General features: G+C 41.4%; 2 protein-coding genes and 3 non-coding genes across 5 annotated transcripts; 4 read left to right on the top strand and 1 right to left on the bottom strand.

Moving 5' to 3' along the window:
• The first annotated feature begins 155 nt into the window (after positions 1 to 155).
• On the top strand, positions 156 to 5,427 carry LOC119215871 (heterogeneous nuclear ribonucleoprotein A/B-like). Its single transcript, XM_037468365.2, has 9 exons — positions 156 to 293; positions 1,126 to 1,406; positions 1,496 to 1,664; positions 1,887 to 2,045; positions 2,496 to 2,627; positions 2,726 to 2,849; positions 3,000 to 3,146; positions 3,638 to 3,731; positions 4,416 to 5,427. The coding sequence occupies exons 2-8, from the start codon at positions 1,150 to 1,152 to the stop codon at positions 3,709 to 3,711; spliced, it is 1,062 nt and encodes a 353-aa protein (XP_037324262.2). The 5' UTR covers positions 156 to 293; positions 1,126 to 1,149; the 3' UTR covers positions 3,712 to 3,731; positions 4,416 to 5,427.
• Positions 5,428 to 6,198: 771 nt separating this feature from the next.
• On the top strand, positions 6,199 to 6,271 carry trnav-aac (transfer RNA valine (anticodon AAC)). The gene has a single exon. It is a non-coding gene; the product is annotated as a tRNA-Val (tRNA).
• A 1,782-nt stretch (positions 6,272 to 8,053) lies between these two features.
• trnad-guc (transfer RNA aspartic acid (anticodon GUC)) lies at positions 8,054 to 8,125 on the top strand. Its single transcript has one exon. It is a non-coding gene; the product is annotated as a tRNA-Asp (tRNA).
• A 476-nt stretch (positions 8,126 to 8,601) lies between these two features.
• On the top strand, positions 8,602 to 8,673 carry trnad-guc (transfer RNA aspartic acid (anticodon GUC)). The gene has a single exon. It is a non-coding gene; the product is annotated as a tRNA-Asp (tRNA).
• A 1,584-nt stretch (positions 8,674 to 10,257) lies between these two features.
• On the bottom strand, positions 10,258 to 23,552 carry st6gal1 (ST6 beta-galactosamide alpha-2,6-sialyltranferase 1). The gene is made up of 9 exons (XM_037468364.2): positions 23,263 to 23,552; positions 22,262 to 22,342; positions 17,495 to 17,701; positions 16,631 to 17,002; positions 16,119 to 16,383; positions 15,831 to 15,928; positions 15,147 to 15,248; positions 14,724 to 14,898; positions 10,258 to 14,431 (listed from the first exon to the last, which is right to left on the bottom strand). The coding sequence occupies exons 2-9, from the start codon at positions 22,271 to 22,273 to the stop codon at positions 14,160 to 14,162; spliced, it is 1,503 nt and encodes a 500-aa protein (XP_037324261.1). The 5' UTR covers positions 22,274 to 22,342; positions 23,263 to 23,552; the 3' UTR covers positions 10,258 to 14,159.
• Positions 23,553 to 24,207: the final 655 nt, after the last annotated feature.

The following is a 24,207-nucleotide window of genomic DNA, read 5'->3' as shown; positions in this document are numbered from 1 at the left end:
TTAAATATCACACAACGGGTCTGGGCGGCGACAAGAGGACGCGAAGGAAGAAAGGACGTTTGGCTACTTGTATTTCCCTTTATGTCACGAGCGCTTCAGCCAATCAGCCAATAGTGTAACGCCTTTATTCACCTAAGAGAGCTGATCGTCCAATCAAAGACGTTGTCATTGCGACGTAACCTAGCGCCCGCTCACATCCGGTCGTATATATGTTGCCACGAGTTAGCGGCGAATTTGGAGAGTGTCCATTTTGAGCAGCGAGTCGGCGTCTCCGGTATTTTTCCCCCCACAAAGTAAGCACGCTTTCTTTTGTTTTTTTAATTTTATTGTGTTGTTTAAATATTGGCACGGTGCATTCTTTTTACAACGCTGTGGTTTGTTTTCCTATGGTCTCTGCTGCGTCCTGATTTTGTACGAGAAGTGTCTGCTTGTTTTCATCTAATTTAGCTCACGCTTGTGATAGCCGCTAACAGTTAGCCGCCGCAGCGCTAAATACGTTAACGCATTTATTGTGCTGCTTGAATAAGCCGTTCGTCGACTGTAGTGTTAATAAAACCAACGTGCTTCACGACGCGTAGTGGGATTTCGCTTTGGCTGTATTTTTAAATGTTGTGTTATTCACGTCCAACGGGCTATCGGTTAGCTGCTAGCTGGGCCTCCTCTCTCTTCCGAGCGGCAACCAAGCAAAGCGCGGTCCGCTTCAACACTGGACGTAACCGGCTGGATTATTGCTGCCCTTTGTTGGCCAACAAAGCCTCAATGTGCACTCCTCAAGCCGCCTACGCCGGCAAAAACCGTTACGAAGTCAGCTCAAGGGTGGTTGTACAGCTACATAATTAAGAACTGTAGAATTCAGCGAACCGTTAGCTAGCCAATGGACAAAGTGAGCCTGGATGCTCGGCTATTGTAACGTTAGCTTTGTTATAGCCTTCGCCGCGATCAGCTGCATGTTGTTTAAATAATACATCAAGTAGTTATTGCAATTAAAAGTTATTGTAGAAGGCATTAATATTGAAAGACAGTTTATTGCAGAAAATTGCTCCATGCGCAATTTTGATGTAGCATCATACGATATAAAATGTGATCTTAATGTGTCTTTCGTCCTAAACGTTTCCCCTGTTCCAGTCTCTTTAAGAGCCCACCGTCAGAATGGCAGACCCAGAAAATCTCCTCATGGAGACATCGGACCACAATGGCAACGATGGGGAGGAGGACCAGAATGGAGCTGAGCAGGAGCAAGAGCAGGAGTTGATGGCGGGAGAGGAGGACTGCCAGGATGGGCTGGACATCCAAGAAGATATCCAAGAAGACATCCAGGAAGATGTTCAGGATAACAATGGAGCTGAGGGCGGTGACGGTGCTGATGGCGGCAAGATTGACGCTAGCAAAGGAGAGGAAGACGCTGGGTGAGGGAGACTTTCTGATTCTGCTGATAATATAATGTCTATTTTGTGGAGAAAGCAGTTAACCGCAATGTATCATTTTGTGTTTACAGAAAAATGTTCGTCGGTGGCCTCAGCTGGGACACGAGTAAAAAGGACCTCAAGGATTATTTCAGTAAGTTTGGCGAGGTATCGGACTGTACCATCAAGATGGACTCCAACACTGGCCGATCCAGAGGATTTGGCTTCGTCCTCTTTAAAGAGGCTGCAAGCGTGGAAAAGGTGCGTCCTTCTGATATCTTTAAGACTTACGAAAAACTTAAGAAAAACACATAATGATGCACGATTAACCCTCCGAATGATGAGCAGTGGCTCTTATGGACACGGCCACCAAGACTAGAACTGTTCAGTTGTGTTGCTCAAAAGACTGACACAGCCACATTTCTAACAGCCGCTTCAGTCGTTCGTTAGCACTCTATGCTAAACACCGTAACTCGTCTGCAGGTGCTGGAGCAGAAGGAACACAGACTGGACGGACGTCCCATTGACCCAAAGAAGGCGATGGCCATGAAGAAGGAGCCTGCCAAAAAGATCTTTGTTGGAGGTTTAAACCCTGAGGCGACTGAGGATGCCATCAGGGAATATTTTGGGGCTTTCGGCGAGGTGAGTTTTGCTAGAGTAAGCCAAATGATATTGCAGTGAAATGTAAGTAGATTTCTGCTTTAAAACAGACTAATGTGCTCAAAAATAAAGAAATTTGAAGGGATACAGCCATGTTGTTTTTAATCTTTGAGCCTAATTAAGATGCTGGCTCATGAACAAGTGGCTGATGGAAACTAAGTGAGTACATGTTTCCTATGACAACTCGCCAATCAGTAATTCTGTCATTCAGGCAGACAAAATAGAGTAATCAATCATTTGAAAAAGTTGTGTTCAAAGAGCGCCATGAGTCAAATGTGTAACATAAATGTCTGGCTCCTGGTTAAAATTGGATGGATGATAACACACCAGTTTGGCACAAGGAAAATAATCTGCTCAATGAAAATATTTGCTCAATGTTTAATCCACGTGCCATTTTTTGATTAAACTTTCAAACAAATCTGTTCCTTCTAGATTGAAACCATTGAGCTGCCCATTGACCCTAAATCAAAGAAAAGGAGGGGCTTCATCTTCATCACATACAAAGACGAGGCAAGCGTCAAGAAGTGTCTGGAGAAGAAATACCACACCATCCAGGGCGGAAGGGTACGAACTCATCTTTTGGCAGAGTTGGTTTGGTGGTTCATGATACTGCTGTGTTTTATTGTAAAATCAGCATGATAAAGTCAGTGCTTGTTCCACAGTGTGAGCTGAAGATCGCCCAGCCTAAGGAGGTTTACCAACAGCAGCAGTACGGGGCGGGACGCGGTGGTGGAGGTGGTGGTGGCGGCGGCGGCTACGGCGGTCGGGGAGGCAGAGGGCGTGGAGGTAAATAGATATTTTGGTTTTCCACTTCTTTGCTAGCAAAGGAAAACTCTTAATGTTAGTTTACCGGCTGGAAGTCAAAAGATTGAATTCGTACATATTTGTTGGAATTGTGTTTTTTTTAGTCTGACACGTCAATGTGAACTCTCTCAGGTCAAGGTCAGGGCTGGAACCAGAGCTATGGAAACTACTGGAACCCAGGATATGGTAACCAGGGCTACGGCTACAGTGGATATGGAGGCTACGGCAACTACGACTACTCTTCTGGTTACTATGGATATGGCCCCGGTTATGATTATAGTAAGTACACACACTGAATGTCCTAAAACTAAAGTAGTTATATCAAATTTTATATTGCTGTGAAAACATCTCCTTATTTTAACTGAGGTCAAACGCATCATAACTTGGTCATTGTTGACTGTTAGCGTGGCTATTTAGCCCAGCTGCACCAGGCTGCTAACGGCTAATTGCTAACGTTGCAGCTCTGTAGCAGATGATACAGATGTGTTGAAATGTGCACATGCTTTATGGAAACCTTGCTTTCACAGCCTTTCATTGTTTCACTTTTTTCTGTCAAATGAATGTCTCGGATGGATCATTAAGTAAAAGTTTTTATTTGCGGTGAAATTGTAGGTGAGAACTGTCCAAACGATGAACTCTGACCATAATGACATGTTTTCACATCAATGAAATGTATTGATTTATTAAAAGAACTTGCTTTTCTGTTCAACCAGTGAGTTTTGGGGTTTCAGAGGGTTAAGTTTTTGTCTCACCCGTTTCCCCCCCTTCAGCTGACCAGGGTAACGGCAGCTACGGCAAAACTCCAAGACGGGGAGGACACCAGACCGGCTACAAGCCATACTGATGATCACATGGCAGTGCAAGGTATGTCTTCATACCATAACCTACTTGCACCTCCCCCCCCCACGAATGTCGTGTTGGGGTGTTCTAATGTGTTGATTTTTTGTGATTTTATATTCTATTCACTAACAAAATATTTTCCACTAAAACTGGCACAAATGTATTTTACGCCAATTCCGCTAATGAACTCTTGTGGTGTAACAGATGCACCTCGTAATCTTTTTTTGCCAATATTTTGTAAAATAAACCATGTGATGTTACAATGTAAACAACCAGTGTTTGAGTACACGGGTAAGCCAGTAACGTTAGCAGCACCGCTAACAAACAGATGTTTGGTTCAGGTCATGATGCGTTCTGGCTGCATTGAGTGGTCATGGTAGATCATAATGTTGCGTTCACATGATGTCACGGTATATTTTAAGTACTTATGTTTGAAGGAGATGTTTTCACAATAATATCAAGTGGTGAATAATGAGCGGTTCCCTTTTCTAACAACCTCAAATTTTTTATTTGAGAGCAAAACAAAACGTTTGGATATTTTGAAACGTTTGATGCATTTAAATAGCCTTTATCCTTCTAGATTAGCTTCTATAATCTATTGGCTCTGTACCTCTTAATATGGTTATTCTTTAATTGGTAATTAGTAATGGTGGCAAAATTTGATCATATATCTTTTGCACTACTAAACATTCATACTGTCCCCTTTAGGACTCCAGTGATCCAGTGAGACCGACGGCTGGATGGACACACTGGGCGTAACTCGACCTCTTTTATGACAGAAGACCATTTGTACAGAAAACATCTGAAATGTAACTTTTTTTTTTTTAATCCTATCATTTTTAGGTTTTACTTTTCCCTTCGGTGTTTTTGTTTCTTGTTTTTTCTCGTCCCCCTTCCACATTTCCATCAATGGAAGTGTAATTTTTACTGTACTTTTTGGTACCTGTTTTGATTCTAATGTATTGTAAGGCTTGTATTTTACATGTTTGCTGGCTTTACAGATTGAAAATCTTGGCGCTGTAAAGGAGCTTTTTTGACAAAATAAACAGTTTTCAGTAAATTTTGTTTTGGCGGGCTCTTCCAGGTTTCAGCTGGTGGGTGGGGTGGAAGATGGTTAGAAGTTTAGGATTTCATTTCAGTTGTCAACGTTGAATTTTCTCTTGGTCTTTTGTCGCCCCACAACCCAATGATCTGTTATGAAGGAACGTGGAGCATAACTCAAAACGAACTGTTTCACGTTCCCTCATTTGGTAACTCCCCCCCCCCCCCCCCCCCCTACTTAATGTGGAATCCAGTGCACCAAAATGATTTTAACTCTTATAATTCCTTAAATCTGCAACGACTGCCTGCACGCTTATTTCCAGGACGTTTTGAATTCACCGAGGTATTCAACATCTGAAAAGCTCACATAAGAATTGGGATGTAATGGGATGTGGGTGAAGGCTGAAAACAAATAATTCGACATCATGCTCCTGTGGCATGATTTCCTGTTAAGTCTACATACCTTTTTACATAACAAGCAACTTGTTTAAGTTTCTCTGCTGGTTTAGTTTGTGTTTTTGTCAAGTGTCACTGGTTTTTTAGAAGTAACCGCTTTGAAGTTAAATGTCTGCTTAGGTTTTCCTTTTTGTTTTTTTGTCTTTACAGACTTTTCAGACCACTGGAGTCTTCTCGACTAGTGTTTCTGGCAATTTATTAGTAATAAACATTCTCGTTTGTATTTTGTGTATTTCTAATGTTTAATGTTACTGTTAATCATGGTTGGGAACAAAAAGGGAACTAGCTTTCGTTATGAAGTTATTCATTTTCACTCTTATGGACCAGAACATTATTTGTTTCCTGCCGGAACACATCTTTACCCCTGACGTTTGATCGTTTTTAAATACATAAAACCTCAACTAACCAGATTGCACAATCTAAATTAGAACCGTCGTAATTTAAATCAAGTATCATTAAGGTTACATTGCTCATGTATTGGGACTGCCAAATGTTTTAATTAATGGTCAATGGGCCTTTGGTTACAAGAGGTTCTACTGTTTAGTTATCAAGCAGGTCTAGTTATCCCAACTACAACACTATTCTTCCAGGTGTTTTAATTAGCATCTTAAATACAACCGCCACTAAAGGGTCATTCTTTTTCTCAAACCTGGAAGAAACACAGCAAGCAATCACTTGTGACAATTGTGAAACAATTTCCTCCCCATTACAGCCTGGGTAGATTATTAAAACGTATTAAAGAGCTGGACTTTATCTTGCAAACCATAGCAATCTTTAACTTAAATAACCAAGTTTCAGATTAATACTTACTTACCACTTCCACAGACAAACTTGTGAAAGTCTGCCACCTGCTGTCCCGGAATGCTGCATTTAGCAAACTTTTTGATGGATTGTTTTTGCATGCATAAGAAATTTCAAATTTGCTTTACATTAGATTATTTTTAACTTTATCTCCTAGTTTCTTGTAGGTGTTTGGACACAGCAGTAGTCACCAGTTTCCGTAGTGTAGTGGTTATCACGTTCGCCTAACACGCGAAAGGTCCCCGGTTCGAGACCGGGCGGAAACACATTTTTACCATTTTTGGGCATCCAACTATTAGGTCCTAAAACCGCTGACCAATCAGAGCGTGAGATGGGCGGGCCGTGCCTTCACCTAGACAGGTTTCCCGTCTTCGACGCAGGGCCTTGTGGTTGGCCGTGACTCGGCGGGATACACGCACTTTTGGGCTTCACAACTAAACTTACCCGAAGTACCAGACGTTTCAGGTAAGAATTTAGCGGCAATTTAATCGCTTTCCAATAATCTGCCAACGATGGACAGTATCGTTGACGTGTTCGTGATGTAACGATCACATGTTAACGTTAGCTCTTTGCCACAGTAACACTCGGTTCAAGACAACAGCGGCCATTATCTCCCGCTGTAATGACGAATGCCGAAGGTAATTGACGTTAACGTTAAATCATTATTTTTGAAATATGACAATGAGAATAGTAATTATCTCGGGGTTCTGCATCTAACCTACTAACGTTAAATGTTAGCTAACGTTAGCACAGCGTTTGCGATGACCTTTCATATTTAAGCTAACGTTAACTGGCCTATGATTTTGGCTAGCAAGTAAATTAATTAACTTTAAGTTAGCAAACTTAACTAGCCATGGTAATTTGGCTTTCAAAGTGTTCATTTAAATATGTCTGTTTTTCCGAATGAAAATGCACGTTCGTGATTTTAGCTAACATTTAACGATGTATGAACGGGCCTTTATGGTGGCCTTTACACATGTTCTCACCGAATGCGAAGCTAACTCTTGAGAATGTCCACCAAGGCTCACTCACTTGTTATAAAACGGTATAAAGAATTTTGAATCGATAGTTTTAATATTGAGGTTTGGTATCTGCTAGTCTTGTCTGTTAAACTCACCAGTACAACGGTTTAAAGTTAATCACGACTGAACTCGGAAGGATTAACTTTATCATTACTGGTAACACAGCTGTACTAACGTTATCTAATATAAAACCCGTTCTTAACACGCTGGCGCACACATGGTTCTTATAAAAAACGATTAGGGCTTGGGCTTTTTGAGGTGGCTTTCCTTGCATATCTTAGAGGGGGAGCCGCGTCTCCCGGTCGGGAAAAAATGAAATTTCCGCCATCTGTAAACTGGCGTTGGGCTAGTTGTCATTAATATTGAAACAGCAAGTCATCAGCCAAAACAGTATTGCCACAAACACTACACAGTGATTCTCCTCGAACTTATGTAACGTTATTTTTACAGTTTTAGTGCAAAATATCAATATATTAGCCTACCTTAGTGTATTACAATGTTTGATACTGGCAATGATAATATATTGTATTTTATTTTAGTAGTTAGTAGTGCTTCTAGTAGTTATCTGGCATCTGACATTTAACTGCTTCTCCTGCATGAGAAGAACCTGCATGCAGATAGCGGCAAAACCACAGCGCTGCGCTGCCACCTACTGGGCACCCGTAGAAATACACTTCTGCTGAATTTCTAAAACCACAGCGCTGCATTGCCACCTACTGGGCATCGGTAGAAATACACTTCTGCCTGATTTCTATTATTAACCAAATCAAAGAAAGTTGTATCAATTATTTATATAAATTCTGTAACATATCCATGCATTTTGTGTCCGTCACATATTCATTGTATTTAGCAAAACACCCATTGCCTGGTTCACTGTGCTATATAATCTAATATGAACAGATTTAGATTGATTGATGATATAATTGCTGTAATATGTGCAATGAAGCAATGTGTTCACCATGTGTTTACATGGTTGAATACTTTGAACACAAACAAAAGTAAAACCCAGAAATATATATATATCCTTCCTCGTTAGTATAGTGGACAGTATCTCCGCCTGTCACGCGGAAGACCGGGGTTCGATTCCCCGACGGGGAGAAATCTTTTTGAATTTATTAATTTGATCATCAAAATCCTATATACTCGAACATTTCAACTTGTGCAAAGATATGAATATTTAGTTTATTATGTATTAATTTATTTGGTGCACTTTTGAGCACTTATTGAAAGGAATGTGTTCCATACATAACAATACTCTGAAGACGTTCAAAAATATGTCAGTCGATATATTGTTGTCTTTCAAGTTACATTCTTATATAATGCCCTCATTAAATCTGATTATTTTCCCTCCTTAAGCCCTTTTGATTTCCTAACAATATATCCTGACAACACTTGCTCTGCCTTTGCCTCTTTTACACCCTCCCCCCTCCCCCCACACGCCTCCAACACTCTGCCTCTGCCCTTTTGCCCCACGCCGCAAACTTTGCATAGAAAATACAACAAGCTATAAAAACATTGTGGTGGCCATTTTGGATTCGTCTTTTGAGACATTTTCATGGGACATGTCTCATCCGTCCTCGTTAGTATAGTGGACAGTATCTCCGCCTGTCACGCGGAAGACCGGGGTTCGATTCCCCGACGGGGAGAACACTTTTCCTTTTCTATATATTTTGGCAAAAAAATATACACTCACCGGCCACTTTATTAGGTACCCCATGCTAGTAACGGGTTGGACCCCCTTTTGCCTTCAGAACTGCCTCAATTCTTCGTGGCATAGATTCAACAAGGTGCTGGAAGCATTCCTCAGGGAGTTTGGTCCATATTGACATGATGGCATCACACAGTTGCCGCAGATTTGTCGGCTGCACATCCATGATGCGAATCTCCCGTTCCACCACATCCCAAAGATGCTCTATTGGATTGAGATCTGGTGATTGTGGAGGCCATTTGAGTACAGCGAACTCATTGTCATGTTCAAGAAACCAGTCTGAGATGATTCCAGCTTTATGACATGGCGCATTATCCTGCTGAAAGTAGCCATCAGAAGTTGGGTACATTGTGGTCATAAAGGGATGGACATGGTCAGCAACAATACTCAGGTAGGCTGTGGCGTTGCAACGATGCTCAATTGGTACCAAGGGGCCCAAAGAGTGCCAAGAAAATATTCCCCACACCATGACACCACCACCACCAGCCTGAACCGTTGATACAAGGCAGGATGGATCCATGCTTTCATGTTGTAGACGCCAAATTCTGACCCTACCATCCGAATGTCGCAGCAGAAATCGAGACTCATCAGACCAGGCAACGTTTTTCCAATCTTCTATTGTCCAATTTCGATGAGCTTGTGCAAATTGTAGCCTCAGTTTCCTGTTCTTAGCTGAAAGGAGTGGCACCCGGTGTGGTCTTCTGCTGCTGTAGCCCATCTGCCTCAAAGTTGGACGTACTGTGCGTTCAGAGATGCTCTTATGCCCACCTTGGTTGTAACGGGTGGTTATTCGAGTCACTGTTGCCCTTCTATCAGCTCGAACCAGTCTGGCCATTCTCCTCTGACCTCTGGCATCAACAAGGCATTTCCGCCCACAGAACTGCCGCTCACTGGATGTTTTTTCTTTTTCGGACCATTCTCTGTAAACCCTAGAGATGGTTGTGCGTGAAAATCCCAGTAGATTAGCAGTTTCTGAAATACTCAGACCAGCCCTTCTGGCACCAACAATCATGCCACGTTCAAAGTCACTCAAATCACCTTTCTTCCCCATACTGATGCTCGGTTTGAAATGCAGGAGATTGTCTTGACAATGTCTACATGCCTAAATGCACTGAGTTGCCGCCATGTGATTGGCTGCTTAGAAATTAAGTGTTAACGAGCAGTTGGACAGGTGTACCTAATAAAGTGGCCGGTGAGTGTATACACACAGATTTAGTATTTTCAAACTACTTTTGATGCAAAATTTAAGTATTCATTATATTGTTTTATATATTTCTTAGTTTTACGTGTGTTGAATGTTCCATATTTTAAATGTATCTTTCCCATTCTTTACAACGATGATTTTCCAAGTAATTTTCTTGTCGGATGTTGATTTTACCAATGTTCTCAGATACATTTTTTTAAATGTGTATTCTGTCCCTCCCAACAACTTAAACAATTGATTGTCCCAACTTCCTGGTCCCAGAACAAAAAGGCTGATTTAACGGAATAACAGAACAGAAATTCAATAACCAAACAAGAATCCTCAAAACACAAACGTATAATTTTAATAACGAGAAAATGCATGCGTTGGAATGCTGAAAGCGAAGAGCTATAATTCATTTCAACATGCTGAAAATACAGAAAGGAGTGAATTTTAAAAAATGCTGAAAATACAGATATGGCAGAAGCTGAAACTATTTTACAAATACAGAAATGGGAAAAACTCAAATGAATTTCTAGAAATCTCTGAAAATACTAAAACAATAGAGTTCTAGTAAAACAATTCACACAAAACGCTGCATGTCTACTTTTTGTTGATAGTTTTATGTGCTTATGTTTAAATCCATATTTAGAAAGATTCTGACGGTTTACCGGTATATGGAGGTACTCCCTTTTCAAGTAAACACACTAATTCATTGACCCCAAAAAGGACCGCCGCTACCCGAACAGCTGTTCGCCGCTAGCTGGCCAATTTGTTCGTAACTGGCTAGCTCGTTAGCGTGTTAGCTCGTTAGCATGTTAGCTTGTTGTTTCTGCCTGTGTTGCCACCAGAGGCTCGACAGACTTTGCGATAAATTGTTTTCTGATCTAACGGAGCTTATGTTAGATTTTCCTAAACCCAAAACCCTCCAAACGGACACCGATCCTCTTGGGGCACAAGTTGTGTTGATGCATCTTCGGTATCTCGTTGTTCCTCCCGTGTCGCTCTTTTCCGTGTTTTCATGTAACAGCGTTACTTCTTGTTGTGAGCTGTACCCAGCATGCATTTCGGCGGGGAATATTTTTTTATAAAAGTACAATTATTAGTATTACAAAATGTTTATGTATCACAAGCTGTTGTTGTGTTTTACCCTGTTATAGAGAGTTTGTTGTGGGTTATTCATTGATGTTATAACCATGACTCAATCTCAACATGCGTAAGACAACTAGCTCCGGGCGCTCTGTGATGACATGTAAAAATAAAATGTGCCGCCTGCTGAATAGCGACTTCAGGTGTTATGGCATAACACTAGTATGAACAGTGTGAATTTTATACTGTAAGGAGATCTTATACCTTTTGAACCGGAATACCGTGCAGCCATAGTTGTTATGGCCTAGTTGTTACGGTAGGAGCTGTACGTGAGAAATTCCTACCGTACGGAAATCTTGTACCGTTCAAACCGGTATACCGCCCCGCCCTAGGTTTATTACAAAAAGGAAAACCTTTCCAAACAACTGCATTTGTTAAAGTTCCTCGCCAAAAACAAAAAATGGCAAGATTACATCAGAAAACAGAATGTTTTAATTTGTCTTTATCCATTACACATTTTCTCTGAAAGGAGCTTGAACGCATGATTTAATTTAATTAGCTGATTAATTGTGATCATAACGGGAGGTCACATCGTCATGGTATCGAGACAACTCTTAAATGTACATTGCTTTAACTCATACTTCTTCAGAATAATACCATTGTACAATTTGCTAAAACATTTTGACGCGGTCAACCTGGGACTGTAAGTTAAAGATGGATTATCAACTACCTATCCGACCAGATTATATTTATAAACAGTAAAATCTTAAAGTTTAGACAAATACTATCCCTAAGGAGCTAATTTTTCTTGTTGTTTGCATGCTAATGAGCTAGCTCACCCGTGATGATGCTAATAACAATATGCATGTTTTACATCACGCTTGGTGAAGAAAAAGCAATGGGATTAAAGCAGACTCCGTGCCATGCGTGCATCATTTCTCTGTTCATCAGATGTGTGTGAGTGGTATTCCTGTTGCTACACATGCTTTTGTGGTAATAGAATAAAAGTCAATACACTCAAGGCTTACCTCAACTGTAATACTGAAAGTACAAGTGCGAGAGTTCAACATTTTTTAAAAACACAATGAGAAATCAATTTTATTAATGTAGGACTATCCCCGTCCTGTTCTCTGAAAGTAAACTGGTTAGAATTTCCAGAAGGAAAAAACGTGAAATCGCCCAAACTATTTTTGTATTAACTCGTTGGCTCTTAATAAATCAAAATATTTCAGCATAAACCCTGGAAGCAACTAACAGTCCAGCACCTGATCCCCCAAGAATTTAGTTAAATATTTTTAATGATGAGACAAACAAGATACAATGTGTTAACAAGAAGGACACTTGCCGAACGCCAACTTCTAACAAGGCCACACTCGAATGACCGTAAAAACAACTTGTATCTGCAACTACGAGATCGTACCCAAAATGTTAAGTGTTCTTCCTTTGCCCGCGCTGCAAGTTTCATGAAAATTATACCAGCAGTGCTAACGTGAGCTCCATGGCGGTAAGCGTCTCTTTGACCTTTTGAAAGAGCCAGGCTAGCTCTGTTTACCTGCTTTCAGTTGTCATGCTAAGCTCATCCTCCCCGTGGCTACAGTAAATATGTAATTTTGTATAGCAGTGTTTCCTCGTTTGCCAAACTGTTTTCCCGCCTATTAACCCCCACCGAAGCTGTAAACCTAGGGGAAACACTGTATAGGGATGTAAAAGTAGTCTAATTTTTTTTAAAAGTGAAATACAACCAGATGACAGATTTTTTTCAGTATTTATACATAAAGTGTGCCAAAAATTAAATAAAATGTCCCACTAGAAATATATTCTAAGCTAGCAGCTACGTTAGCAAGTATGTAAATATGTATCTTGAATAATAAAACTCCAGCTGTGCTTCACATGGCATAGAATCACATTAAACACCGTCCTTTCAGAGTGTCACTGCATCAATATGGACACTACGTATGACTGATAAAAAAGACTTAGGAAAAGGTTGTTACAGGTTACATGAGTACGTTTTTTTTTTTTTTTTTGGCGAGATTGTTGGATCTTTGTATGGATGAGACTCTTCCGCAGGCAGCATTTATCCTCAATAAATGAATAATTATTGAGGTGTATGCGTCATGTAGAGACGGACATTCAGAGTTTGAGTTGTCGTTCTTCAGTGAAACCTTGTGGGGTCTATTGGATCTAGATTCTAGTTTGTGCGACTGAGGTTAGAAATGTATGGCCAAGCTGTCTTGATTTACATGTTTTCAGTGTATGTTTTTATAAATAGTTTGAATTTATTTTTATTTTAAGATGTTTACCTACATCTGTTATTACTATTTGCCCGTCACTGTTTTTTTGTTTTGCCAACATTCAGTATTGGCAAAACAATTTTGAATTTGAATTTCTGCAAAGAACTCGTCAACTACCTATAAAAGGAATATGGCTACATCTCTTCTGCATTTCGGTGTATTTATATTAGACTGTTTGCATGCTGCGTTTGCAACATTTTTTGGGAGAAGAGACATGTAGATGCATTTATTTAAAAAGTCAACCATCTTAACGTGGGCGTTCTCTTACTGTGACTCAGTCTGAGAACAAATACAATCACATTTGAAGGAGACAGCTGACATCAAGCCAACACACCCTAGATGGTTTTTCAGAGCCCTGAAAATAGAGCTGTAAAATGTTTCTCTAAATTAAAATCATAAGTATTTCCTGTGTTATATGATTGTACATTGTTATGAAAGGTTTATGGAATAGCTTAATTACCATATGTGTCTAAATCTTTTTTTTTTCTTTAAAAACAAATATGATGGTAAAAACCTTTTTAAAAACAGCGCTATGGTCCATTTAAGGGTTGGTTTTAGTGATGAACACGGATTGTCTGTGGAATGTACTAATGGCTATAATGAGTGAACAGCAGGCACATCTATCAGTCGATTGGACTGCACAGTGTGTGTTTACTACCTATAGTGACAACATTTAATATTTATAGTGAGTGAGCGTTCCTGTTGTTCCAGCAGTGAGAATGATGTTCATGCTTCTGTCCTCTTATCTACGTATTTTCATGCAGGTTTCTGCTTTGCATTGTGTGTGTGTGTGTGTGTGTGTGTGTCTGGGGGGTTGGGGGAGGTTGTGTGTTTGTGCTACACTGCTTCGGTGTTTTCCAGTCAGCGGTTGATTGAACCTCCGGCGCCCTCGGTGCAGTTCATCTTTCCGAACCCGGGCAGCGTGACGCGTCCGTGGGTGTAGATGTCGCGGTCGGGCCCCTGGTTCATCCGTTTGACCAGGTTCTTCTCGTACAGCAGAGGGTGGTAGGCGCCCAGCGTGCAGGCGGCGTCGTGGAAGCGCTGGTAGTAATGGCAGAGCTCCGTCTTCCTGCGGGACGGCAGGAACTCGTAGACGTGCACCACCTCGCACAGCGACATCATCAAAACCGTTCCTGAGCGGGACACGAGGGAGAGGAGATTAGGTTTGACATTATTATTTTTTATATATAAAAAATAATATATCCACACTTGACATTTTTCAAAAAAATTTTGCTGTCTGCGCATCTCGCAATCTCCATGTGTATCTCCCTCTTTGCTGCGCTAGTCCCTCGTACCCTGAGCCGCTCTGGAGGGTGTGGTTCACCCATGGGTGCTCTGTGTTCTTCTGTCTTTCTTCTTTTTTTTAAAAAAACAGTCTACTGTATTTCTAATGTGTTCTAGTGAGAGTGTTGGCGTTTTTAATACCAAGCAGGCCGGAGGAGGGCGGGTTCTTCTGGATGGGCTCGGCCATGTTGTCCTGTATTCGTTGCCAGACCTGCCACTCAAAGCGAGGGTGCAAGATGTAGAAGGGCTGCATAGGATGAAGCCTCCTGTATCTCTGGTACTGAGTGAAGATGGGGTAGTCTGTCCTGTTGTACCACTGTAGAGGGAGACACATAGGTGTACGGCTGCTTCAGGTAACATTCCCTCTACGGTAAAGTTACTGATAATCAGACGTTATCCTATGATTTAGAGAGAATGATGTTAAACTGAGGCATTTTGAAGAACAAAAGGGAGAAGTGAGAAATCTAACTTCTCCTTAGAGTTAAAGGAGGTTTCTCATCGCTAAAGGTTGTTCTGTAATACTGTTGAAAAGGTACAACATTCTAGCTCTCATGTAAACGTCACCTGAGTGAGATCAGCGGAGAAGGGGGCGGGGTCCCAGGCCACAAGAGCACCTGAGCTGTACAGAGAACTGGACAGGAAATGATGGTCATCTGACGCCATCACCTAAAAGTTGAGTAAAAAATGTATAATGTAGTTCGATATGCATCACATCCATATCTGAACACAATGGCTCATCTCATTAGATAAATATGGTGTTTATTAAGAAGCTTTCAAATAACTGCAGACTAGGTTGTTTGCAAACAGGAGCCACTGACTCCACATTTGGCATACTTAAATGTTAGTGATATTCTGTAAACGTCATGATCATATTTATAAATAATTATCATGACCTGTAGAAATAAGCCCTGCTGTTGTTAAAATAATCAATATTTACAAAACTGATTAAGTAATATTCTTGTCAACATTAAAAATGGCAAGAGAATGAGGTATCACATGTCACTAAACCACAATTTTCTGATGTATTATAAATACAACAATTCAAAGAATAGGGAGTAGAACAATATTTAAAAGTAATATGATGGTTAATCCCAATGATCAATTATATCAATTCATGTAAACTTTGAGAAAGAAACAATAATTGTCTCAAAATACAAGGATAGAAATCATCGTTGAGTTCTATTACTCCCATGTTTTGTTGTAAAATTGTCCGTGACGGAACTTCTGTTAGCGGGTCAGAGTGTTCACCTGTGAGTTGATGAGGCGAATCGTGGTTTTTGAACCGACATCCTTCTCGTAGCCGGTCGTCGGTGCCGCGTTGAAGCGCAACACCGCGTCATGAGAGTCTGTAAATGAATAAGACTTGGTTTAAGAGAATAGAAAATGGTTCTGAAGCTACAGGACTATTAAATCAAGAACCAAGAAACTGACAAGCAGTAATCTAATGATCTTCTTTTTTTATCCTTAACAGTGAATATAAGAGTAGAAACTACATGTTAAAGTGTTGAAGCAACAATGACAAATAAAATACCACACCGATCTCTTTTCCAAGGCCGGAGTTGCGCAGCGACCCTGCAGAAGACACCACGGCGCAGCTCCTGTACGGCCCGAGGTCGGCGCTCAGGGTGCTCGGGGGCAGCTGGACGGCCCAGGGCAGCGACGAGAAGGGCTCGAGGTCATTGGTCAAAGTCGTGACCTTTATCTTGTCCCTCAGCTGGCAGAGGAGCTTTGGACCGCTCAGCTTGGGCCTGCTGGACACACCGCCGGGACCGGAGAACTCCACTCCGTACTTGTTCATCGCCTGACGGGAAAGTACAACGCGTACGTTTCACACAGTAATTGTGTTCCATTCTGCTGCTGTTAATATAGTGTTGTTTAGCTAGATTGGTCACTGGAAGTGAGCTAACTTTAAGCTATCAACATATTGAGTGAGACTAAATGTTCCTGTTCCCAGGGTGAATGATGTTGTGGATTTTTTGTTAATAATTTGGATTTCACACCAGCTAATAACCAAGCATGCTCTTAAAATAATTCTATTTCTGTCTCACCTGGTAGTTCTGCACCACCTTCCTCAGCCTGCTTCCCAGCATGCTACTGGACATCTCGTCATCCCACACCTCTCCCAAAAGCCCGTGAGGCCCGAAGAACTCTGCTTCCCCGACTCTGCCGCTGAGCTCCCCCCTCCGCCGGCCCCCAAACAGGGTCTCCAGCGCCCGGGTGAAGGGGCGCGGCAGCAGCCGGGCGAAAAAGCCGGGGGGGTCCCGCTCCTTTGGCTTCCGCTTTGACGGCGTGTCCACGGCGTCAAAGCGGGTTTGGTTCGGAGAGGAGAGGACGGGGATTGGACGCTGAGGGTCGCCGGGGACGACCCCCGGCAGCTTCTGGGGGTCGATGTACATGGGCTTGGCTCCACCTCGCAGCACCTGCGTCGGAAGGACGGTAAGTTCACGTCAAACACCGCAGTGAACTAAATCACTCTTAACCAGATTATTATTATTTTTTTAAATTGAATTTCCGTCCGACTTTTGTTACCATCATTTTCTTCACTCCGATATGTGGTAATGTTCAGGTGAGTTTCAGCTAAGCTTCTTAAAACATCGTTTTGGCAAAAAACAAACATCCCTGAACTCAGGGAAACGTGGCACTTTACAAACTCTAGTTACTCAGCATTTGTTATGCTGTAAAATAGGTCATTGCAACTATGCATAAACACACATGAAATAATTAACTAAAATGTCAAGATTAGGACCTGAATCCTTGCTAAATAACAACTACACGTTGGGCGCAGCTTCAATGAATGACCTGCTGGCTTTGCAGTTGTTTCTTAAAATATTTCATAAATCTCATATCCTACTCTGCATTAAATGTCAGTGTGAAACTGGGATGCAAAACCAACGTGCAGCGCAACGACAGACCTTGGCGACGGAGTGTGCACGAGGCTGCGCCCGGGTTCGCGCACGGACCCCAAAGATGGCGTCTGTGACGGGCACGCTGTTTTCGGCGCAGATGGCGTAGAGCAGAGCCATGGAGATGCAGAAGAACGCCATGCAGAGGACTCCGCGGCGAGCCCGGCGCCTCAGGCGCCAAAGCAGGCTGACTCTGTCCATCGCCGCCCCGGGGATCTGCAAGAGGACACTCGCTGAGTCTTTACTAACATATAGTCACCTCGGCAACCGTTTGACCGTAGTGATGAAACTATAAACTATTCACTTTATTATTACTTATTAATTCAATAATCAAGGGAAAATATATATTCTATACACTGAGATAGGTTGTATATATCTGTTATCAGTTGTATTCTTTACTTGCAGGAAGTTATAATCTATCTTTTTAATATAGACTTTGCATCTCTGTTTTAAAAGAGAAATAAACGTTAAATATTCATGTTTTAGGCCCCCACATAGATCTTTGAATTTGACCTTTTTATGGATGGATTATTATAATAACTAACAAATTATTGTTATGATTTACTCTAAATTCTTTGAATGTCAATTATTAAAATATTTAATTTTATTATCATTATTTTGAAATTGCATTAGATAGTGTGTGTGTGTGTGTGTGTGTGTGTGTGTGTGTGTGTGTGTGTGTGTGTGTGTGTGTGTGTGTGTGTGTGTGTGTGTGTATAAATATTTTGTTGTTTTTTTATTGAAGAATTATTCACAATAATTCCAGTCACACTTTCTGTCCTTTTGTTTTTATTACCACTAGATGTGAGGGATAAAATCTGTTTGTAATTGGAAACAAACCTTTTGATGTGACCTGCTTCTCCTAAATACAAAAGGGAATATTATAAAGGAGTCTTTGTCTCTAAATATTGCATGTGAAACCACAAAGAAGAATAAGGACATTGGGGCATGCCATCAATGCCTCAAGCGATGAGTGAAATCGGGGGAAATAGCAGAGAGGAGGATAAGGATGCCATTAACAATAAGAGATGAACAAAAGTAAGAGCCTGGGACATAAAGAAGAAAAACGGATGGAAAGGCCATTATCGGAGTGGATTTCCCTTTTATCCCACAAGACTTTTACAGCCGTCACATTTGATGGAATTGAGTCTGGCCAAATGTTTCTAGTGAATAAACATCAATTTACCACCTAATAACATAATAATGTGATGGAGAAGAAGAAAGAGGAAATCATTATTCATGGGTCACTGTCATGATAATTAAAATCAAGAGGGTTCATCCTCTGAAAAGCAGAAATGATTTTTAGATATTGTGCTCAAATATTCACTTGAGTTGATTATTGCATGTCAGTACTGTTAACATTGTATATTATAATGAGTACCTCAGACCAGAGGAGGCTGTGTATATAAATATATGTGCATCGGAGAAAGGAGCCAGTTTCTATCACCGATTGTGTCATAAAATGGAGGAATCTGAACCAGGATCTGATATTAAATGTAACCAGAACCCAACCAGTTTCCCCTGCCGCTGCACAACGTGGCCAAATGGACCAGAAGTCAAGTATTGATTTCATCACATGCATCAGACCCCATTTTGCTGCAATAGAGAGCAGAGAACTTATAAAATCAATTTGTCCCTGCTTTGTTATGTCTAAACATACAGCAGCTGTTCCGATTTCAGCCAGCGGCACAAAGGGCGCCGCATGAAGAACAGCACGACGGCACTTTGATCCAAACACCTGGTGTAAACAAATCCCCATTGTGTAGCTGAACTTGTCTCTTCTCTCTGGAGGACAAACCAAGTGTCACATTTTCTCATCAACGTTGATTTAGACCAGAGAGGTTAAACCAATTCATCTAACGATTATTTCCACTATCGATTGATTTATCAGTCTGACAAGTCAGAAAATTTGTAAAACGATCTCCGATATGTGGTTTATTGTCACATAGGGTTAGAACAGGTTAAAACAGTGAAGCAAATACTGAAAAGTGTCATAATTTAGTGAATGTCTTCAAACCAAAACTCGATAGCATAGCAGATACTATATTCAGGAGGCTATTTTGAGGATTTAGAAACTGAAAACCCTCCTGAAGTCCAGTTCAGACTGAATGAACCATCTGGCCTCCCAGCTGAGAGCGGTGGGAAACGATCCCACGTTGTTCGGATTGAAGGAAGGACTCCTTAACAACTACATTTGATCCATATGCTGAACATCTGGGATCTGTTTCTGTCGGGCTCTGCGTAAACCTTCTGAGGATTTGTTCACTCATCCAAGTACAACGAGACATTTCGTTTTCCCCGCTGAGATGCCGTGGTTGAGTCTTTTTGATCTAATACGTAATATCCACTGAAGTAAAAATGCGGTTTTAATCTATTAATGTCTCAGTAATGTGGCTTTCTCTTTTCTTCCCTTGCGATCGCTTTGCCAGTAGAAGGAATTGCATTATTGAATATAATGTAATGATGAAAAGTTACATACCGTTTGATTCTTGCAACCCCTGTTGAATATTTAATGTTGGTGGGAAACAATCGCATGCGCTCAACCGTGGCTTTTTCCAGCAGGTGAAATAAGTATTGAACACATCATCATTTATTTCAGTAAATATATTTCCAAAGGAGCTATTGACTTTCACCAGATGTTGCTACCAACCCAAGTAATACATACATTCATGCAAAGAAGTTCAGAAATAAAGTTACAGGTGAAACTCGAAAAATTTGAATATCGTGCAAAAGCTAATTACTTTCAGTATTAAAAAATGAGCTTTTGCATGATATTCTAATTTTTTGAGTTTCACCTGTGTGTGTAATAATGTGAAATGACACAGGGAAAAAGTATTGAACACATGAAGAAAGGGAGGTGCAAAAAGGTATGGAAAGCCAAGACAATAGCTGCAAACTATCAGTAATTAAAAAACAATCCAGACCCTTGTCAGTGCAAATTAATATCAGCTGGTTCCGTCCCAACTTATGGCTCACAAAAGGTCTCATTGCTAAGGTGTCACACAAGACACATCCCATGATGGGTTAAAGCAAAGAGCTTCCTCAAGACCTTCACAACCTAATTGTTGCAAAACACAATAATGGCATTGATTAAAGGTGCATTTCTAAGCATTGAATGTCCCAGTGAGCACTGTGGGGGGCATAATACGGAAGTAGAAGGACAATCATTTCACCATAAATTTGTTTCGACCAGGTGCTCCTCGCAAGATTTCTGACAGAGGAGTGAAAAGAATCATCAGAGTTGTCAAAGCACCAAGGACCACGTGTGGAGAGCTTCAAAAAGACCTGCAATTAGCAGGTACTGTTGTCTAAAAGACGACCATAAGTAATGCACTGCACCGCCATCGCCTGTGTGCAAGACTCCATTGATAGAAAAAAAAAAAGAAAGCATGTTGAAGCTCATTTAAAGTTTGCTGCACAATATTTGGAAAAAGCCAGTGAAATACTAGGAGAATGTAGTGCGGTCAGATGAGAGCAAAATTGAACTGAACATAATACACCCCATGTTTGGAGGAGAAATGGTACTGCACATCACCCTAAAAACACCAGACAAACAGTGAATTGAAGGAAGGATGAATGGGCAAATTTACAGAGACATTCTTGACAGAAATCTGCTGCCATCCACCAGGACGATGAAGACTAAACGAGGGACGTTTCAGACAATGATCCCAAACACACAGCCAAGGAAACTCAGCTGGTTTCAAAGAAAGGAAATAAAGCCGCTAGAATGGCCCACAATCACCTGACTTAAATCCCATTGAGAATCTATGAAAAGAACGGACGATCAAGATTCATAGAAGAGGCCCACGGAACCTTCAGGATGTGAAGACTGTTTGTGGAAGAATGGGCCAAAATCACAGCAATGCATTAGTTTCTCCATCCAGGAGGCGCCTTGAAGCTGTCATTACCAACAACGGCTTTTGTACAAAGTATTGAATAAGCGTGTTCAATACTTTTTCCCTGTGTCATTTCACATTATTACACACAACTTTATTTCTGAACTTCATTGTATGTATTGCTTGGGTTGTTGCCAACATCTGGTGAAAATTTCACGTCAATAGCTCCTTTGGAAATATATTTACTGAGAAAAATGGTGACCTGTTCAATACTTACTTCACCCGCTGTATATCTGAAAAAGGCCCGATGAGGGCAGGGGATGTAAAACCCAACGGATGTGACGCCTGACGGAATGAAACGACGTGGCTTCAGACAGATGGTGAGGTAAAGATGAATCCCTAAATCCCCAGCCTTCACACAACCTCGGCCACACACACACACACACACACGCAGCCAGAGGTGTGCATGATGCATGGGTTTATGGGGCCATAAACTACTGCAGATTAATGAAACGAGTGCATTGCTGTTGTGCGTGTGTGCGTGTCTTAATCTGACCTGGCAGTGTGTGAGGGAGTTATTGTCCCGTGTCCACACACACACACACGCGCGCAAAGCTCTGAATAAAACCCACGGAGACGGTCGATTGGTTGGCTGCACATTTATGTTTTTGGCCCACTAGAGCGCCGGATCCAGCTGAGTATCTTTGCTCTCTTCGTTTTAAGGCAGAACATCATAAATTATTACATTCGCCGCTGATCTCATTCGAAGAAACTCTTCCGAGGAGAGAGGTCTAAAGGGGGGGGGGGGGGGGATATTTTTTTGTCTTCCACACTGGACTTCAACGGTCAAAAAACCCTGTAGTGGAGTGTACTTGGACGTGTTGTATTGGTACAGTCACTGCAGCAGAGGGTGTGAATACTTGACTCTGTGGGGACGTACCTTGTAGCCCATGGTGTGTGCGCTGTGTTGTTGTTGTTGCTTAGAGATGGGCGGCTGCCTTCAGGTTCCCCCGCATCGCCTCTGTGGACGGAATAATAAGTTTATATATGAACAGTCCGCTTTCTCCTCCACTTGGAACCTTTCCACCATTCTCTTTACCGTAACAATAAAAGCTGCTTTCTGAGACGTGAGAAATTATAATTTGAGGTATTTGTACCCTGAGTTGCTTCTTTTTATGCTACTTTCTTCGCGTGAGTCATGTTTGCGATTCTAGTTCATTTGTTTCCAAAGTTTCTCTGAAATCAATGGAAGGTACACGCACATTGTGAATTTCTTTTCGGCTGACGTATGCTTTTACAAAAACAATATTGTCATGCTCAAAATTCCTTCTGATTCCGAACTTCTTAGCTGCAAAACAAAGGTTGGAACATTTACCATAAGAAATGAAATGTAGTTTTCTCTAACTCTTCACTTAAATCCTAAATCGACAGAATTGCGTCCCTTACAGACAACATTAATTTCACTAATATTCCATATTCGATTTTGTTAAATCTGGTTTCATCACCATTGACCTTCAGCTTCTGTCACTTCCGTGAGAAATATGATGTATAGCTAATTGTAGTCCTTCTTTAGCCATCATTTTCATCGAAATTATGCAGTAAACTCATTTTAACCGTAATAAACCTCATCTTTATTGTTGCACCTTTTCTTTAATCTATCACACAAAACGGGGAATTAAGAGTGGATAATAACACTATAAAAAATGTCTACTTCATAAATTAAATTTTAGAATGAATAGCTGGATGAAGAACAACTAACTATATTAAAGGCAGGCCAGCATCACAAGTCAGGCCGCAACGGGATCATTCCCCCATACGCAGATAAATCGACTGATGGATCAATCGATAAGGAGATGGATCTTTTTTTTTTTTTTAAATTGTATGCGTCGTCTCCTCATCTGCGTTCGGCTCATCTTCGGTGTGACGCCGATGTTTGCTGACCTGTGTTAAGTGATGCGCTCCCCTCGCCGGCGGCCGTCCTCTTTAGATTTATCTACCGCTCCGTTACCGAGCAGCGCGTTGTTCCCGCCGCCATGTTCCCGGTGAGTGCCCCGCGTCGCGGTGCCGCAGCCGCCGCCGCAGCCCTCGCCCTCCGTCCGGTGTCCGAGGCCGCTCCCGGTTGTCGGATGGCATTTGGAGAAGTGCGGAATCGGAGCGCCGCGGGTCTCTCTCTCCTCTCCTCTCCCCTCTCCTCCAACGCACCAAGAGTCAAGTTAGCGACAGGAAGAAGAAAGCGTGCCGGTCGAGGGTTTCAAAATAAGAGCGCTAGCTGGCCTGTGACGGTTTCTTATGTAATGGCATGAAATGAAAAGATAGTAATACAAAGATTTTAATTTTAAATTATTTGACTACGATATCACCACTCCATATCTTTGGGAGTTTGGTAGTTTAAAGCTAACATTCTTTGAACACTGTAATGTCCAATATTATTCATATGAAAACTAATGTTTATATTGGATGTTAAGTAGCTTCTCCTTGTTCCAGGAGGAATCCGGATCAGGAATCAGGAAACATTTATTGCAATAATGTCAGACATACAAGGAATTTGACTTGGCGGTTGGTGCATGACAGACATTTAGACAAGACAACATAGTGCAAGGAATAAAATATAATGCTACGGGTTAGTAATCTAAAGCTATGGGTTAGGTAAAAAATAAAGGAATAAGAGTTAAAAAACGTAATTTTTAATTATTATTTTTTAAAGTTAAGTGCACCAGCGACCAGAAAGTGACATGTGAAAGTATTCACGTTTTTGCATGTTGTTTGCATGTTGTGGAGTGTGAAGAAAGTGACCGGTGGGACATTAAGAGTCAGTCAGGGGGGGACCCAGGTTCTGTTGATGAGCCCGACTGCTGAAGCGAAAGAAACTGTTTGTGTGGCGGGAGG

The sequence above is a fragment of the Pungitius pungitius genome, chromosome 16, assembly GCF_949316345.1.
Source record: "Pungitius pungitius chromosome 16, fPunPun2.1, whole genome shotgun sequence".
NCBI lineage: Eukaryota > Metazoa > Chordata > Actinopteri > Perciformes > Gasterosteidae > Pungitius > Pungitius pungitius.
The sequence above is the reverse complement of the archived record's forward strand: the minus strand, read 5'-3'. Positions and strand labels throughout refer to the sequence as shown.

Bases quoted from the DNA above. Each gene is read 5' to 3' on its own strand.
- st6gal1 (XM_037468364.2), bottom strand. The intron at 15,929-16,118 runs GTGTGGTATTTT...ATTCATTTACAG, and splicing joins CGGCCTTGGAAAAGAGATCG to ACTCTCATGACGCGGTGTTG. The intron at 14,899-15,146 runs GTGACGTTTACA...CTCCCTCTACAG, and splicing joins TCTCCGCTGATCTCACTCAG to TGGTACAACAGGACAGACTA.
- LOC119215871 (XM_037468365.2), top strand. From the start codon at position 1,150: ATGGCAGACCCAGAAAATCTCCTCATGGAGACATCGGACCACAATGGC. The intron at 1,665-1,886 runs GTGCGTCCTTCT...ACTCGTCTGCAG, and splicing joins AGGCTGCAAGCGTGGAAAAG to GTGCTGGAGCAGAAGGAACA. The intron at 2,850-2,999 runs GTAAATAGATAT...GAACTCTCTCAG, and splicing joins GGGAGGCAGAGGGCGTGGAG to GTCAAGGTCAGGGCTGGAAC.